The sequence below is a fragment of the Kryptolebias marmoratus genome, linkage group LG16 (genome assembly GCF_001649575.2).
Source record: "Kryptolebias marmoratus isolate JLee-2015 linkage group LG16, ASM164957v2, whole genome shotgun sequence".
In the NCBI taxonomy this organism is placed as follows: Eukaryota; Metazoa; Chordata; class Actinopteri; order Cyprinodontiformes; family Rivulidae; genus Kryptolebias; species Kryptolebias marmoratus.
The window spans coordinates 14,976,026-14,990,837 of NC_051445.1; the positions used below are offsets into that span (position 1 = coordinate 14,976,026).

Genomic DNA, 14,812 nt, shown 5'->3' on the forward strand with positions numbered 1-14,812 from the left:
GTTTTGTTGAAAGATTATGAATAGAATAAACCATAAACCATTGTTGAATAATTAAAAAAAAAAAAGTTGTGAGATGGAAAGGTTCTACTTTGGTCCTGGTCCCACTTGGACTAGCCATCAGCTTGCCAGTCTGCTCAGGTTTTCCCCAAACTGAAGCCATTCAAAGAGATAACTACAACTTGTAAAATGCTTATAACCTTTTCACCAAATCTCACTTAAAAGGATCTGAACAATTTCTTTGAACCTTTAGGTTAAAAAGTAGACTTTTTTTTCTGGACAGCTATTGGTGGTTGAAACAGCGCCGACTGGAACCAAAGAAAAATTGCCGGAAATTAATGATAATTTGGTTGAACTCAGGGCGAATGTCTTTTTTGAAAACCTGTTAGAAGCAAAATTAATAACAAACCTATGATCTGTTAATTACCACCCACAGTAACAAAAACAATGCCACCTGAGGAACACACAGCAAAGCAGAGTCTGAGAAATTGTGTTTTAGGCACATTGGACTGGATTGAAAAGATGAATGTAGTCATTTGTCATAATTTAAAAAAAAAGAAACAAGGCCAATGAAGTGGACTACTTCTGACCATCAAAGGAAAGGCTCCAAAATATCTCAGACACATTTTATTTTTGATGTGCCACTGGTTCTTCTAAATAATTGAGAATCCATTATTGATTGGTATTAGACATCAGATTTATGCATTTTTGTCCAATTAGATTCCTATTATTTCTTTCTAGTTCGGCCTTTTTGTCTAATGCTGAGCTCAAGATTTTAAAGGGTGATTCACAAACTGCAGATGCAAATACAGCCTAAAGTCAGTGATTGACAGAAGTAACGTCACAATTCAAGAACATCCAATTTTTTCATCAAAAGTCCAGAGAATCTGAAACCCCAAAAAAAGCATTTAGTTTTTTTTCTTGCAAATATATGTGCCACTTGACTCAAGTTCTCCTTACTTGAGTTGCTGCAGTAGAAATAAATCAATCTGCCATGACATGAAAGCTAAAAATGTTCATTCCTTAAAGTTTTTTTTTAGAAAGTACAACCTCTATGTTCAGACTTAATGTATTTAAATAATTTTTCCAGAACTTGTCTTAAACCCTGGTTTCCCCAAACTTTGTATCTCTAAAGGTGAAAGTTTCAGAGGTGGAAGCACATCCTTATGCCAACTTTCACTCCTTCACCAGGACCCTGGTGTTTCCACCAATCACCATCTCCGCTCTCTCTCTCCCTTCCCTTCCTGCCCAATAAATAATCCTTATTATTCCTCTCACATAAACTGTGTCTCTGGCACCAGGCTGCAGGCACACAGCCTAATAGGAAATGGGTGAGAGAGGAGATTGGAGGAAGATTCTTAAGTTGTAACAGCCCAGGAAGCACAAAAGACACTCCTCAGACACTGTTTCTGTCCCTCATTTGGGACTTCTTCCATTATATTTCTCTGTCATTCCCCACTCAGCATAATAACTCCTGAAAGGTAGATAACTATTAATAGAGTTCGCACAGCACTGCAGTCATATGGATTGCCCCGCAGCGCTGTGACTAAGTAGAACTGATGTCTCTTGTGACAAGCGCTCGTGTTGCTGTCATCCAGGACGTGCAGACACTCTGCATACATTACTGAGCACTGGCTTTCCCCTCTCTGTTCCCTCTTTTGGATGGCACCACAGCTGTCCTAAAGTGAATCCCAAATGAGAGGATCTGTCAGGGTTTGTTTGCTGCAGGCCTTGATTTGATGCTATTACTCTGCAGATGGAGAGACTGCCTCAATCTGCGGAACTGAAAGCTGCTGGTGGACAACACTTCGCCTAAGGCTTTTGCCTGGTGGTACCGAAGCACATCTTGAACAAATAGTGAGCTGATACTGATTACGGGGGTAATACCAGCTTTTACTTTCTTTGTGTCTTCACCTAAAACAACATCCTCCTCTGATTTCTCAGCGCAGCATTCTGTTGTTCCTAATATTGGCCAAATGTATGAATCTTTTTTGAATCTTGATCTCCCCCTCCAGCCAGATGTTCCTCATTCATTTTTTCTCATATGCAGCTGCATTTGTAAATAATCCAGGATTTGTCAGGCTGGAAGGTTGGAATGGGACATATTCTGTGCCTCTAGAAAGTAGTGTCATCCTTGGCACTGTGAGTATAGATCTGTTTTTGGCTCTAAAGTAACATGATTAGTACTTCTTTGTGGTTTGGTGGTGACATAAGGTCTGTTTCAAAACAATAGTCAGTTTTTACCAACCAGTATGGACTCGATCCAGTGACATCAGCCCAGGCACCCAAAGATCACTGCAGCGTGACTCATACCTGGTCATGTTGATTTTATTCTTGGGAAAAAAATCAGTATGGAGTTATCAGATATTTAGGTAGAACTTTCTAAGTATGCACAATATTTTTACACAAATGTGAGAAATTGATAAGAATAAAAAAAATGTTTATCAGTGAGAAAGATCTGTAAAATTTGTTATCACAGATTAGTCAACTTCACATTTTAGAGTCCCTATTTATGGAGGATTTCCCAGACTTTGGATATCCAGACCTCTACAATTAACAAACTCATAAATTCTCAAAATATATGGATGAAAAGCTCATATGTTTCAAGAACTTTGAGGCATACACCTTGCTGATGCAAGGATGGTTAAACTACATATTTGGAAGGTGCCGAATAAGAGTCTTACTTCATCATTGGCTTTGTGAGTTGAGTGTGTGTGTAGTCATACTAAGCCTAGGCTAAGGCCAATGGCCAGCAAATAAGCTTAATGTTAAATCAATGGTATATTGAGTTATCTAAAATGTGCAGTGTCTTATTTCTTTGACCCTTATATCTGCAGTGAAGGTATAAAGATATGTAGAGGCAGCCTTTGTCTACTTTAAAATTTTATTGTCAGGTCTGCTTTTATAAATTGCAAAGTTATGAATTTTATAATGTAAGTAAGCAACACACTCCGGACAAAATGCTGACTTCAAATCTTAGCATGGTTCCAAATTTTCTCAATTCCTTTAGGGTTGAGAAAATTCATTTGTTTCAATTTTTGGGAAACAATGAAAAGGCAGGTTTGGTTTGTTCTCATGATAATTTGAACAGTCTATTGCCATGCATGAGAAAACCAGTTTGCTAAATTTAGTGGGAAATTTTGTACTTTTACCAGGAATCACACGAGTTGGTGAACTAACAACAAAGAAAGTCTAACAATGCAGCTAAACATAGATCATGCAATTCTTTGATGTAAGCTAGAAGGGCTCTGTGGTAACTACAGCACCAATAATGTAACACAAGCATGAGGAGATCCTTTTAGCTTGAAGTGTCTGTTTTCGGTCATGACAAACCCGGAACAGGTTGCTGTAGTCCAGCAGAGGTACACTTCAGTTCCCCTTCTATTTCCGGCCCCCCAAAGCATCTCTTTCTTCTCTGTGGCAACCATCAACTGCACCGACCAGGAGAAAGACTGACAGCCAACCCGCAGAGGAGGTGTGCAGGCAAGTCGAGCAGAACAATAACAAAACTGAAGTCAGAGCCAGAGAGGAGAAGACAGACCCTAATAATGGCCAGGCCGTGGCTTGACATGCTATGAAAAGTGACAGTGGACGAGTCATCCATTATTTATAGCAGTGCAGAGCTCAGTTATTTATTTTTTCAGCAGCATGAGCAGCAAGGGATCATGGCACAAAACAAGCAGCCAGTCGAGGCCTATTCATGTGATTGTCAGTAGACAGTGAGGCTAGCCCAGTGGTGAAGGAGGCAGTGACTGTATTTGTGGCCTCGTATAGACACTGCATCTGGGACAGAGTTCACTCTGACTATTGCTGACTCTGTGTCCTTATAATTATCTCTCTCTCATGTCATAAACCTATGCAGTCAATGTCAATCGGTGAAAACAATATGTTTGCATAACTTTTACTTACTTTTTTTTTAAGGACAAGATGAAAGCTGGACTGCTGCATCAATGACATTTCATTGCTGGAATATAATTGTATTCACCAGATTGTTATTGAGCTAACGGCATTAACATATTGGCAGTTTAATGGGCTGGCAGCTTACAAAGCACTTTGTTTCATAACACCAATTTTCCATTTCACTATGAAAGGACTCATCCTGAAATTGTCCTCAAATAATCATGAAGTGTTGATAGAGCGGGCAATCAGTTGACACATTCATCACTGAATGACAGAATTGCTGATCTCAGTGTGAGACCACAGGGGCTCAATCTATGTGTATGGATTAGCGGAGAAGTTAAACACTTCTGTCCGGCCAACTAAATTACTGACGTTGCATCAGATATTTATCATAGCTGGGTGGAGCAGCGAGCGTCTGGACATGGCTTCGTACAGAAGAGACGCCACTGATGCCATCGGGTCTTTCCTGGCACACAGTAGTGCGCCATGACATCAGGAACAGATGTTGCACATGGTGAGGCCCATCAAGGGACAACAACTCTGCATCAGCGCATGAATATTTTAGACAGCTTACTGCTGTACTTATCACTGAAGACACAGTCAGGGTGGCCAAGGACCCAATCTGTCTGATCTTACATTTTGAAGATGTTGTAAATATTTCATTGAAGAAGTGGGTGAAAATGGACATTTATGAAGTGATAGCTAGAAGGAAGGAAAGGGAAGGAAGCAAAAGCTGCTTTCGTGTACACTTGGAAGCATTTTGCTAAAATGAAAATCCCAATATTTCCATCAAAAAATGGGTCTTTATCTGCTCTAATGTCAGATTAAAGACCTTTTCTGTATGTCTGAAAAATTGAGGGCAATGGCTGCATTCCTGTAATCCACACCTCTTTCTAAGCACAGTTTGAACCAGAAGCCTCAACCTCTCCTTGACCCCAGAGGAAAAGTATCCCTCAACCTGATCCCCTGAGAGACTTTCATTACAGACAAAAAACAGAATCTGTGGGGGGCCAGAGTCAAATTCTGATATCAGGGCAAAGGACATAGATTTGATATGAGCCTGGAAATAGTCTTAGAGTCTGCAGAGCGTGCTCCAAGTCTCTGTTGGGCTTTAATGGCCCTCTTTCTGCTCGTCAATCACACATAGAGAAAATGCTTAATTGCAGATTTCAGACCAGTGCAATAGACTTACATCATGGTATTAGAAAGGGAGAGGAGACGGGTTTTGAATTGCTCTTGAGCTGGGCAGATGAATGCCACTGTTTAGCAAAGGTATATGTTCTTATGAGTTATGAGGTTGTAGCAGTATATAGAGTTATGGTTGACACAGATCAGCTTTACATTCAATATTACAATTACAGTAAAAGCTGTTGTAATGTTCCTGGTGTGGAATAGTATAAACCTTAGACGCTTCTGATAACCAAAATACAGCTATACAGACACACAGAATGAAATATAGAATACAATATAAGCAGAGGATAATTTTAATTCTAATATTAAAGTAAAAGAATATAGTTATTGTGTGATGGGGGAGACCTGAGTAGTAAATAGCAATTGACTAATAATAAAGACCAAATAAGTTGTCAAACTGTACATTACATATACTGCAATAATCAAGTGATTTCTAATCATTATTAATTTATTAGAAACAGGGAAAAAAACTAAAAGAATGCTGATCAAAATGCTGTTACACGGTGTAGCTAAGCTACTACAACAAACTGCAGAAGCCTAATATAATTCTCACAGATTCAAACTAGCAGCTACTCCTGAATTGAAGTCTGGGGTGAAAAAAAACAGTACCGACCTTTACAAATGTACTTTTGCAGCTAAACATAAAAAATACCAGTGAAAACAAAATTAAATATTTCCTTTGCATTTTTGAAGAAACTGAAGTGTCATGGTGGTAATTTGTGACGTTTCCTGTTTGAATGCACAAAATAACCTGACGTTAATACATTTCTGACATAGTTAGTGTCCTTAATTTTTGCTATTATTGTTAATTTTTAACAGGCAAAACAATTTATATGGAAATCTGCTTCAATCTTGTTAACTAATTACAGGGCCTAAAACATATCGCATGTTCTTACGTAAAAAGATTTGATGGCATATTGACTTCATTAAGAGGAATATTTTAGAGGAATATTTTAGGAACTACCCCACATTTCTTTGAATTTAGGTCCAAAGAAACACTCGAAAGCAAGGGGCACGAGCAACATTATGAAATGTTATTCAGCCTAAGAGCATTCAGCGTGTAATGTTGTGTTACGGAGCAGTGCTCATTTCACATATTTTTGTGAGACCAGCCTTTTTGTGGAATTTACATTACCGCTTCATCAGTTTAAATGGATGAGCCACACACAGTATGCAGACTATTTTTCTTCCACTGAAAACTGTGGCGCTTTCCAACAACATCAGAGAGTTTCGAAACAAAACAAAACTCACATTCCTCAACTTCCATCTCATGCTTTGCTGGGTTTACTTTTAAAAAAAGAAATATATCTTTTCTTCCTGTGGTAGTTATAATGAGCTTGACATTATTCCGTTTATTATTTATCAAAAAGAGCACGGTTTGTGTCATTATAAATTCACTTTTCTTTACTTGAACGTTAGCCACTTTTAGAGAAGACAAAAGAGGAGGCAAGGAATTGCATTTCCCAGAATGCCACTCACCATGACAGACATCTCTTTTTTAATTGACCCCAGGTGATCCAGAAACCAGGATAATATTTTGTTAAATTATTCTCATTTCCCTGTGAATCACATTTCTATATGTTTCCACTTCATGCCTTATTTATTACAGCCTTACAATTTCCATGCAAACAATGTTTTAACTGTCACCCCTTTTCTCCCTCTGAACAGTTTAGTAAATATCAAACCATATTTATTATTAATAAACCCTCAGCTAAAAAAAAACCCTCTTTTTATTTGTAAATTATTCACTCGCTCAAAAGCTTGGGGAGCACGGGCGCCCTCCATTCGATGCCACTGAGGCCAGTATAATTAAGACTATTGGCTCAAGGTGATGCTGCTGCATGTGTCGTCTGTTTTGCCTCATCTTCCTGTCCATCTGTGGAAGCCATAGGAGCTCATGCATTTCAATCACAGCATTGCACATACTGACAGACTTTACACAATGGATGTGGATTTTATTATCACAGCACAACTGGTGGAGGCACCCTGCGGTTTTACTGCTCACCCTAACTTTGCCTTTCAGTAACCCATTGACAGTTTCAGGCATTCGCCCATATGGCCTACAAATGCACACGTGTGGCTGATTACTGATTTATTTTCATTATCCTTTAGCACATTTATACCAAACCTGAACCCCACTCTGAGATAAGTGAAAACATGGAGCATGCATCTATTTTTACCCATCAGAACACTTGTGCGCACATGCATACACAGACACACACTAATTTACCCATGTGCTCAGTCACACTAACCTGGGTTGGCTTCCCAGCTGTGCAAGCTGTTTCTTCCATCAACATGTGTTTACTGGCAGGGGACCCTTATGTTTGCATTACAGGGAGGCAATAAACAGGAAGGCCGGCCCCGGGGTTTTAAAACTACCGCTACTTGGGAGGGAAGGACCCTCAGGAGAAGCGAACCCTAATCACTGTGTGCTGCAGTGTTTAATTAAATGCAGTGTAAAATGTCAAGAACAACAAAAAAAAAATACTCCTTTTTGTGTGTGTGTATGGGGGGTGGGGGGTGGGGTGTTGATGTTTCTGGAATCTGCACACACTGAAGTCCTCAGTGTCCAAATCTGCACTCTTTGATGAATTTTTCAGTCTTGTGGAGCTCTACCCACCTGGATGAGTTAACAGGGCACATATGTGTGTGTGTGTGTTTATGAAGTGGGGTGTGTTGACAATAAATTAGCCTGACTCTTTGCTTGATCCTATACACAAATGAAAGACTGATTAACCAGATGACTGCAAGGTCTATTATTTTGGCTAATCAATAGATCCTTGAATAAGTAATGAACAACATCAAAGACTGAGTCTACAAACAGCTTCGGGCAAGTGATGGGCTGCAGTATTTTTTTATCTCTAATAAAAGCCAAAGCTTTTGTTGAAATATGATAATCCTTCTGTTCTGTTCTTTTAGTATTTGCAGCATGGCAAAGAACAATCATTAACTGAAAGAAGCTAAACTTACAGGTTACAGCAGTAAGAACTGAAAACACACTTTTCCTACCCAATAATTGGTTATTTATATTTTCATCAATGTTAAGATTTTACAGTTACGTGATTATTATGCAGTTTTGCAAAGCACCTGCTTTTTATTCAGGTCCACTGCATCAGTACTTGGCTGACTGGGACTAGTTTGATTCATTTGGCTATCATAAACCTGAGTGAACAAAGATCACATGTGGGGTTCCTCAAGGTGCCACTCTCGGGCCACTCTTATTTTTTTACATGCTCCCCGTAGCTTAGATTATGGAGTCTAAGAGCATTTTTTTTTTTTTACTATATTTATGCCGATGACAAACATTTTTACGTTTCTGTGTCCCAGTTACTGAGTAGGTGTGTCCATAAGATCAGTGAGCACAAAGGCCAGAATTTTCTCTAGCTCTGTGTATGAAAAACAGAAGAGATTGTTTTTGTCCAAAACATGCAAGACTAGAGATCAGCATTCAGCTAAACCCAGCAGTTCTCTACAGAGCATGCCAGCAACCTGGGTGTAATTATAGACTCAGACCTAAATTTAAGAAATCACATAAGGTCTGTTACTAAATCAGCCATCTAAACCACATTGCAACAATTAAGGGATTTCTGTCAAATAAGGATATAAAAAAAAAAATTAGCAGACAGAGAATGGAGTTATGGTAGAACTGTGCTTGTTGACAAGCTGAAATGTTGAAAATCTGTCCAAAAATTAGGATACCTGTGGATTATTAAAGTTGATTTGTCATCACAAAAACTTCTTAAGCAGTTTATAATTTTTCTTTAAACCAACATATATCTTAAATTAATCTAGTTAAAACATACTCACTATAATGCCATGAAATGAGATCAAAGAACACTTCATAAAGTAAGAAAAAAACTTCTCACATTAATCTGTTATGTGTCTTTAAATTAAAGATTTGTAAGCAAAAGTCACGTACAGATACTAACTACCACATGTGTTGGTTTACCTACGGAAACAGCCGAAGTGACTGAAAAAGGGGTCAGGTGTGGTAAAGTCCACGGAGGAGCCATTTGGGAACAAAAAATCCAACAACTTTGATGTGCTGGCGCAAATTTGCTCTCCTCCAAAACACTTAATAAAGTATGCAGATAGGTTTCAAAACAATCTACACTGAAATAGACGTGTGTATTTCATCCATTTTTCTGGAAACAATCATTTATCCGGGCGCACTACAAAATGCTGCTGTAAGAATATTTCAGACTGAAACTTATTTTCATCTAAACTACTTCTCGACTCTGTGCTTGTCTGATTCCACCATATTTGGCAGAATTTACTTGGGTTTCTGCAGATTGTTTACGTTGAGTGCGTACCTGCATTTCAGAACTGCATATCAATGTATCTTTAAAAAACTATGGGAGTAAACTCTGTGCTGTCTGCTGTAGTTCAGGATATCCTTTTTTTCAGGTTTAATTTTAAATTTTGAAATGAGTACCTTTAAAGTCCCTTTCCACTCCAAAAATGTTACGACAATCTTTTAACAGCGATTAACTGGTTTTAAAATCCCTCCTTGTGACGGCAGCTCAGCCAATCGCAGTCCCCCCCTGGGGGCGGGGGATGGGGCCTCCGGACCCCCCCCCCCAGAGCAAGCATCTTGAAGCGGAGGGGCTCCACGGAGTCAGCTCCTGCCAGATTTGTTGAACCCCCACCACCAGATGACTGTCAGTGCGCATTTCCAATTGGCAGGGGAGGGAGTGAGAAGTAAACCGAGGGGACCCAACGGGGACGAGTGTTGGAGAGGGAGTGAGAGTGTGACAGAGTGGGAGCAAAGGAAGGGAGAGAGAGAGAGAGAGAGAGAGAGAGAGAGAGAGAGAGAGAGAGAGAGCGACTCCAGCAGCAGAAGGAGCAGCAGAGGCAACTTCACCAGGGTTGATCGCTGCGCACAGAGGCGGAGGAGGAGAGATCGCTCCGGAGCGCAGCGTGCTGAAGCGGACTGCTGGATGAGTCTTAACTGAATCACTCTGCTATACACAGAGAGAGAGGGGGTGCCAGAGAGAGACAGAGAGAGAGAACGAGAGAGGGAGAGCGCGCAGGGAGAGGCGAGAGCTGCGCCAGGGAGGCAAGGGAGGGGAGCGGACACCGGAGAGAAGACGCTGATGCTGAGGGAAAGTTACCAAGTGTGGAGATGTTTTGCTAAGTGACACTTTGCAGACTGGCCGGACCGTTCAGAGCCACTTCTCTTACCTGGATGCTGTTTTAAACCAATCTCAGCGCGCCTTTTCATCCTTTTCCCCCTTCCCCGCCCCTCCTGCTCCCCACCTCATCCCGCTGGTCCTGATCCCGGTTCCGCGGTGGACCGGAATAAGCAGCCCGGAGCAAGAAGAAGAAGAAGAAGAAAAGAAGAACCTTTTCGCGCAACACACACAAGAACAATGGCATCTCTATACTTCATATTTTGCCTTATGGTGACAGGTAAGACGTGTTTGTATTTGAGTGTGTGTGTGTTCTGAAATCAAGCCCGCAGGTTTATGCTGAGGGGGATGTGGGGACGGACTGCGCTCCGGAGCTGGCGCTGCGTCAAGCCCGCTCAGAGCGCTGCTGCCCGGCTCACCGGGGCGGCTGATCTGCTGCAATGCTACATTTCACTGCTGTTAACTGTCACTAAATGTTTAATCACGTTTAGGAAAAGTAATTAGCGGCGCGGCGAGGTTTAAGAGCCCGGCTGGAGCGAACCGTGTCAATGCGTAATTTGGGTCTGCCGCGATTGTTGTTTCAAATACTGGGATGTGCAGAAAGGCACGGGCTCCGTTTTTTCAGAGGATGTTTTGGTGCTGGGGAGTCAGTGTAACTTAAGCTGTGGGGACGGAATTGAAAACAAACATCAACTGATTCCGCTTGGGTTGTCTGTTCCGAAGACAAACGGGTTGATCGGACGCTCAGAATGTGGATTGTGGGGCAGTCCAACTCATGCGAAGCGCTGATGGTGCACAGCTCAAACTTATCCGCACTGATTTTCATCAAAGAGGGGCAGAAACAAATCTAAAGGGGTGTTTCCCCGGAATTTTTTCTTTCTTCTTCTCAAACAGACAAAATAAAAAGGGGTTTGGGCTCCCTGCATATCGAGGTGGTCGGAGGAGGGAGCGAGGTGGACAAACTGCAACAGAGCGTTTGTTTTTCTTCAGGCAGGCAGAGACACAAAGCACCTGTCTCCCCCTCACCCTCTCCTACACACACACACGCAAACATCACCACCCTCTGCTGCTTTTTGTTTGCAGAATTGACTTAACAGTTTGTTTATGAACACCTTATGACAAAAGGCACTGTGAACTACTGGGCCATAGACGAACGCTTTTTTGTGAACTAAGTTTGAATGATTTCATGCACCGCCTATCAACCACTTATCAACAAGTAGATTTTCTGAGCAGCTGCTAAAATTTATTCTCCTAATTTTCCTCTGTTCCTGTAAACCCCCTCCCCAAAAAAGAGAGAATCCTTCAGCAATTATCACTGAGCATCTGTTGGCGTTTTTTCAGCGTTTTTGCATTAACATGTTAGGAGAAGATCATTAAATTTAAATCATAAGGGCTACACAACAGCATGGCAATGACAATTTTTCTCTTGAAAAGACAAAAGATAAAATTATGAAACCTAAATCCTTTAAGCTTTGTTTTTTTGTGTGTTGTTGTTGTTAACACACACACATATATATATATATATATATATATATATATATATATATATATATATATATATATCACACAATCAGAGGCATAGTTTGTACTTTCTTGCCTGACTTACCAAGCCCCTCAGCAAATGGACAAGTGGGCCCAAATGACCATTTGCCGCACGTACATCTTCACCTCCAGCCCCATGGTTCCGGATGGTTTTGCCATTATTCAAAGCTCGAGGGAGGGGGATATGACACCAGCAAAGCTCCGCTCCCTGACAAACTAGCAGCAGCTGGATGAGAAGGAGCCGTAGCCAGACAGTGGCATACATCCCATGACCTCAACCCCATTGCACATATGAACACTCCAGTTTTTTCCCCGCTCCCTCGCCACACTAACAAATGCACACAAATAATGAAAATGGTAACAGCTGCCCTAATTAGAACCTAAGAGACCCTAGACCTCATTTAGTGTCACTCTTTTTACGGAAGCACAGATGCTCAAAGTGCTCCGAAATGCTTTTTTAGTATCAAATTTTGACCAAAAGTCCTTTTTTAAATGCACGTATGGCATATTGCAAGCATTTGTATGTATGTAGTCTTGCACAGCACAGATAATTTACTTTCTCAGAGGGCTCCCAGAGGAATTGGATTCCACACTGCATCAGTATTCTGAGTAATCTTCAGTGAGCTCTTCTTTGGAACCTTTTGCTTTGGGTCGCTCGCGTCTCATCGGGCCAAGTTCAAAGGCTGCGAGCTGAGATTACAAGTTTCTCTCCCTTCCTCTTAAGTCGTGTCGCCACTCATGTCTTCACTATAGTGTAATGCAGGGGAAATTTTCCACCTTGCTTCTATTTTTTGGCGACCCCTTTTTTTTTTTTTTTTGCCTGGTTACAGAAGGGTTACAGAGCGTGTGACTGTGAAACACGAGGACACGAGAGCAAATCTGCCTAATGGACTGGAGGCAGAAAGCAAAACTTTCTCTAAAGGTTCTGAAAGCCCCATTCACAGTCATACCTCACGCAGGGAGACGCAGACTCACATGCAGAACTGAAATCCAGCCAAAGAAGTGTCTAACCCTCTCCACCCTGTCATCCTCCCTTTCCCCATTACCATGAGGTTGGTCCTTTTTCTTGCCTGGAACACAACTTTGCATGTGGATGCAGAGACAACAGAGCCAAGAGATTTGTTTTAAGGAGCTGTGCATATTTTATCAACTGACACTCTTTGCTCTTTGAATTCTTGTGAAGGGAGTTACGATGGGCACAGTTTAAGATAAAGTTTGGCTGGGGGGGAGAAAAAAAGAGATTGTGTGCAGGGAGACTTAGCAGGGCTGAGACTCAGATGTGTCACTGGTGTTTCGGTGATTAAGCAGACAAGCAGCAAGTAAACACAGGGAAAAAAAGTCCACAGAGCATTGTTAACCTTTTCTCCATCTTGTTACTGTTGTCACACAAACACACACACAATAGTGGCCACACTCCTTGTGTTCACTTTTTTTTAATATTCTGTCGATCCTTCTTTATGCCTCTATGATAAAAAAAATTTAAAAAATAGGAGGTACAGTTGAAAGTGTAGTGTTAGGAACCCCAACCAGCATATGAGTGGTGTGGGATATGCAGACACAGCAGATTCCAAACCCAACTGAGTCTTGAACCCAACTGTCTTGCATTATTTAGGAGATGTAGTCATGGCAAAGATATAGATATGTTTTTGTTTGCTGGATTTCCCTCGTGAGCTCTGTGTAATGTTGTTTTTTTTCCTGCAGTAGCCGAGTTGTATTGGAATCTGGAGTCTCTAAAATCACATGTGTCCACTAATCAAATGCAACAAATCAGAGTATCTGTTTTAGCTGTACCTTAATTCATATACAAGACACACAGTTTGTTGGAAAAAAAATTAAAGACTAAAAGATTGAGCATTTACACACAGAAGTTTTGGCGGTATAACTTGAGCAAAAGTAACATGGTTTTGAGGTAACAAATGCACCATCCATCCATTTTCATTACCCTCTTTTTAGTTTAGGGTTGTGGGGGAGCATCTACAGTAGGCATTGTGTGAGAGGTAAGATATTATTTAAAGCATTTGATTTGATTAAAAACCAAACATGTGCTTTTATTACTACTACTGGTAAAACCACATAGCTAATTCGACAATAATATTGTATCTATTTGTAGTTAGGCTAAATAATATTTTATACAGTATATAGATTACATACTATAATTTATGTGGAGATCTTTTGTGTGTTGATGCACAGATGCACATATTAGTGAGAAAACACACATTTTGAGTCAACTTTATAATCAACAAAATCAACTAAAACAGTGGAGGGCCAGAAGACAAACAAAATGTGTTTTTTTCAATTATTTTTTTAACAGATGATACATTTTTGGAAGAACTAAACAAAAATATGGAAATGATGCTAGATAAACTTTGCTAAATGTATTTATTGTGACAAACATACGTTTTTCTGTGCTGTTAAAGTAACATTGGAAGGCTGACAAGCTGATGCTAGCTCGTGAATTAGCCAATCACTAGCCTCAATCATGAGCCTGTCACAGTTTAGCATTTTTTGAAATTATTACAATAACCTAATTATAGTACTAAAGTAAACACTGCACCAAATATTGGCTCTTCTTTACTGTTCTTCTCTTTGTAAGGTGATTCTGGGAGACTGACAAGGTGACATTAGCGAGTTAATTAGATGGGTTAATAGGCTCTGTAACTCTGTAGCTGTCCTGTAGCAGTTAACCTTATTTATGTAATCATTACAGGATAAACTTAATCATAGCACTAAAGTAAAAGTACTTACTGTGCAGGGCAATAGTTCTTCTTTGCCATTCTTTTCTTTATAAAGTCATTTTAAAAGACTAACAAGCTGACATTACTTAGTTTATTAGTTGGGTTTGCCTTGGTAGAAGCCTGCATATTTAACATTTCACTCATACAGATGATAACTTTTGTAGCTTAATGTAGTAAATGTTCATTTCAAATGTTCAACCTTCAAAAGAGCGTTGGGTGTTGTGGAACTTGTTTGCCCTTTTTGCTACCAAAACAATTCCAAACACCTGACTTTGTCCTTTTTAACAGGGAGAAAGTTCAGAGAACCCCCCCCCC

At 40.4% G+C, this 14,812-nt stretch overlaps 1 protein-coding gene across 2 annotated transcripts in view; it reads left to right on the top strand.

Moving 5' to 3' along the window:
• Window positions 1-9,740: 9,740 nt before the first annotated feature.
• Window positions 9,741-14,812, top strand: part of kirrel3l (kirre like nephrin family adhesion molecule 3, like) — a 44,594-nt gene continuing 39,522 nt past the window's right edge. For both annotated transcript variants that reach the window (XM_017426527.3, XM_017426528.2), the window contains exon 1: window positions 9,741-10,500. In XM_017426527.3, coding sequence (XP_017282016.1) covers window positions 10,461-10,500 — 40 coding nt within the window. In that variant the 5' untranslated portion in view covers window positions 9,741-10,460. The remainder of the gene's footprint in view (window positions 10,501-14,812) is intronic.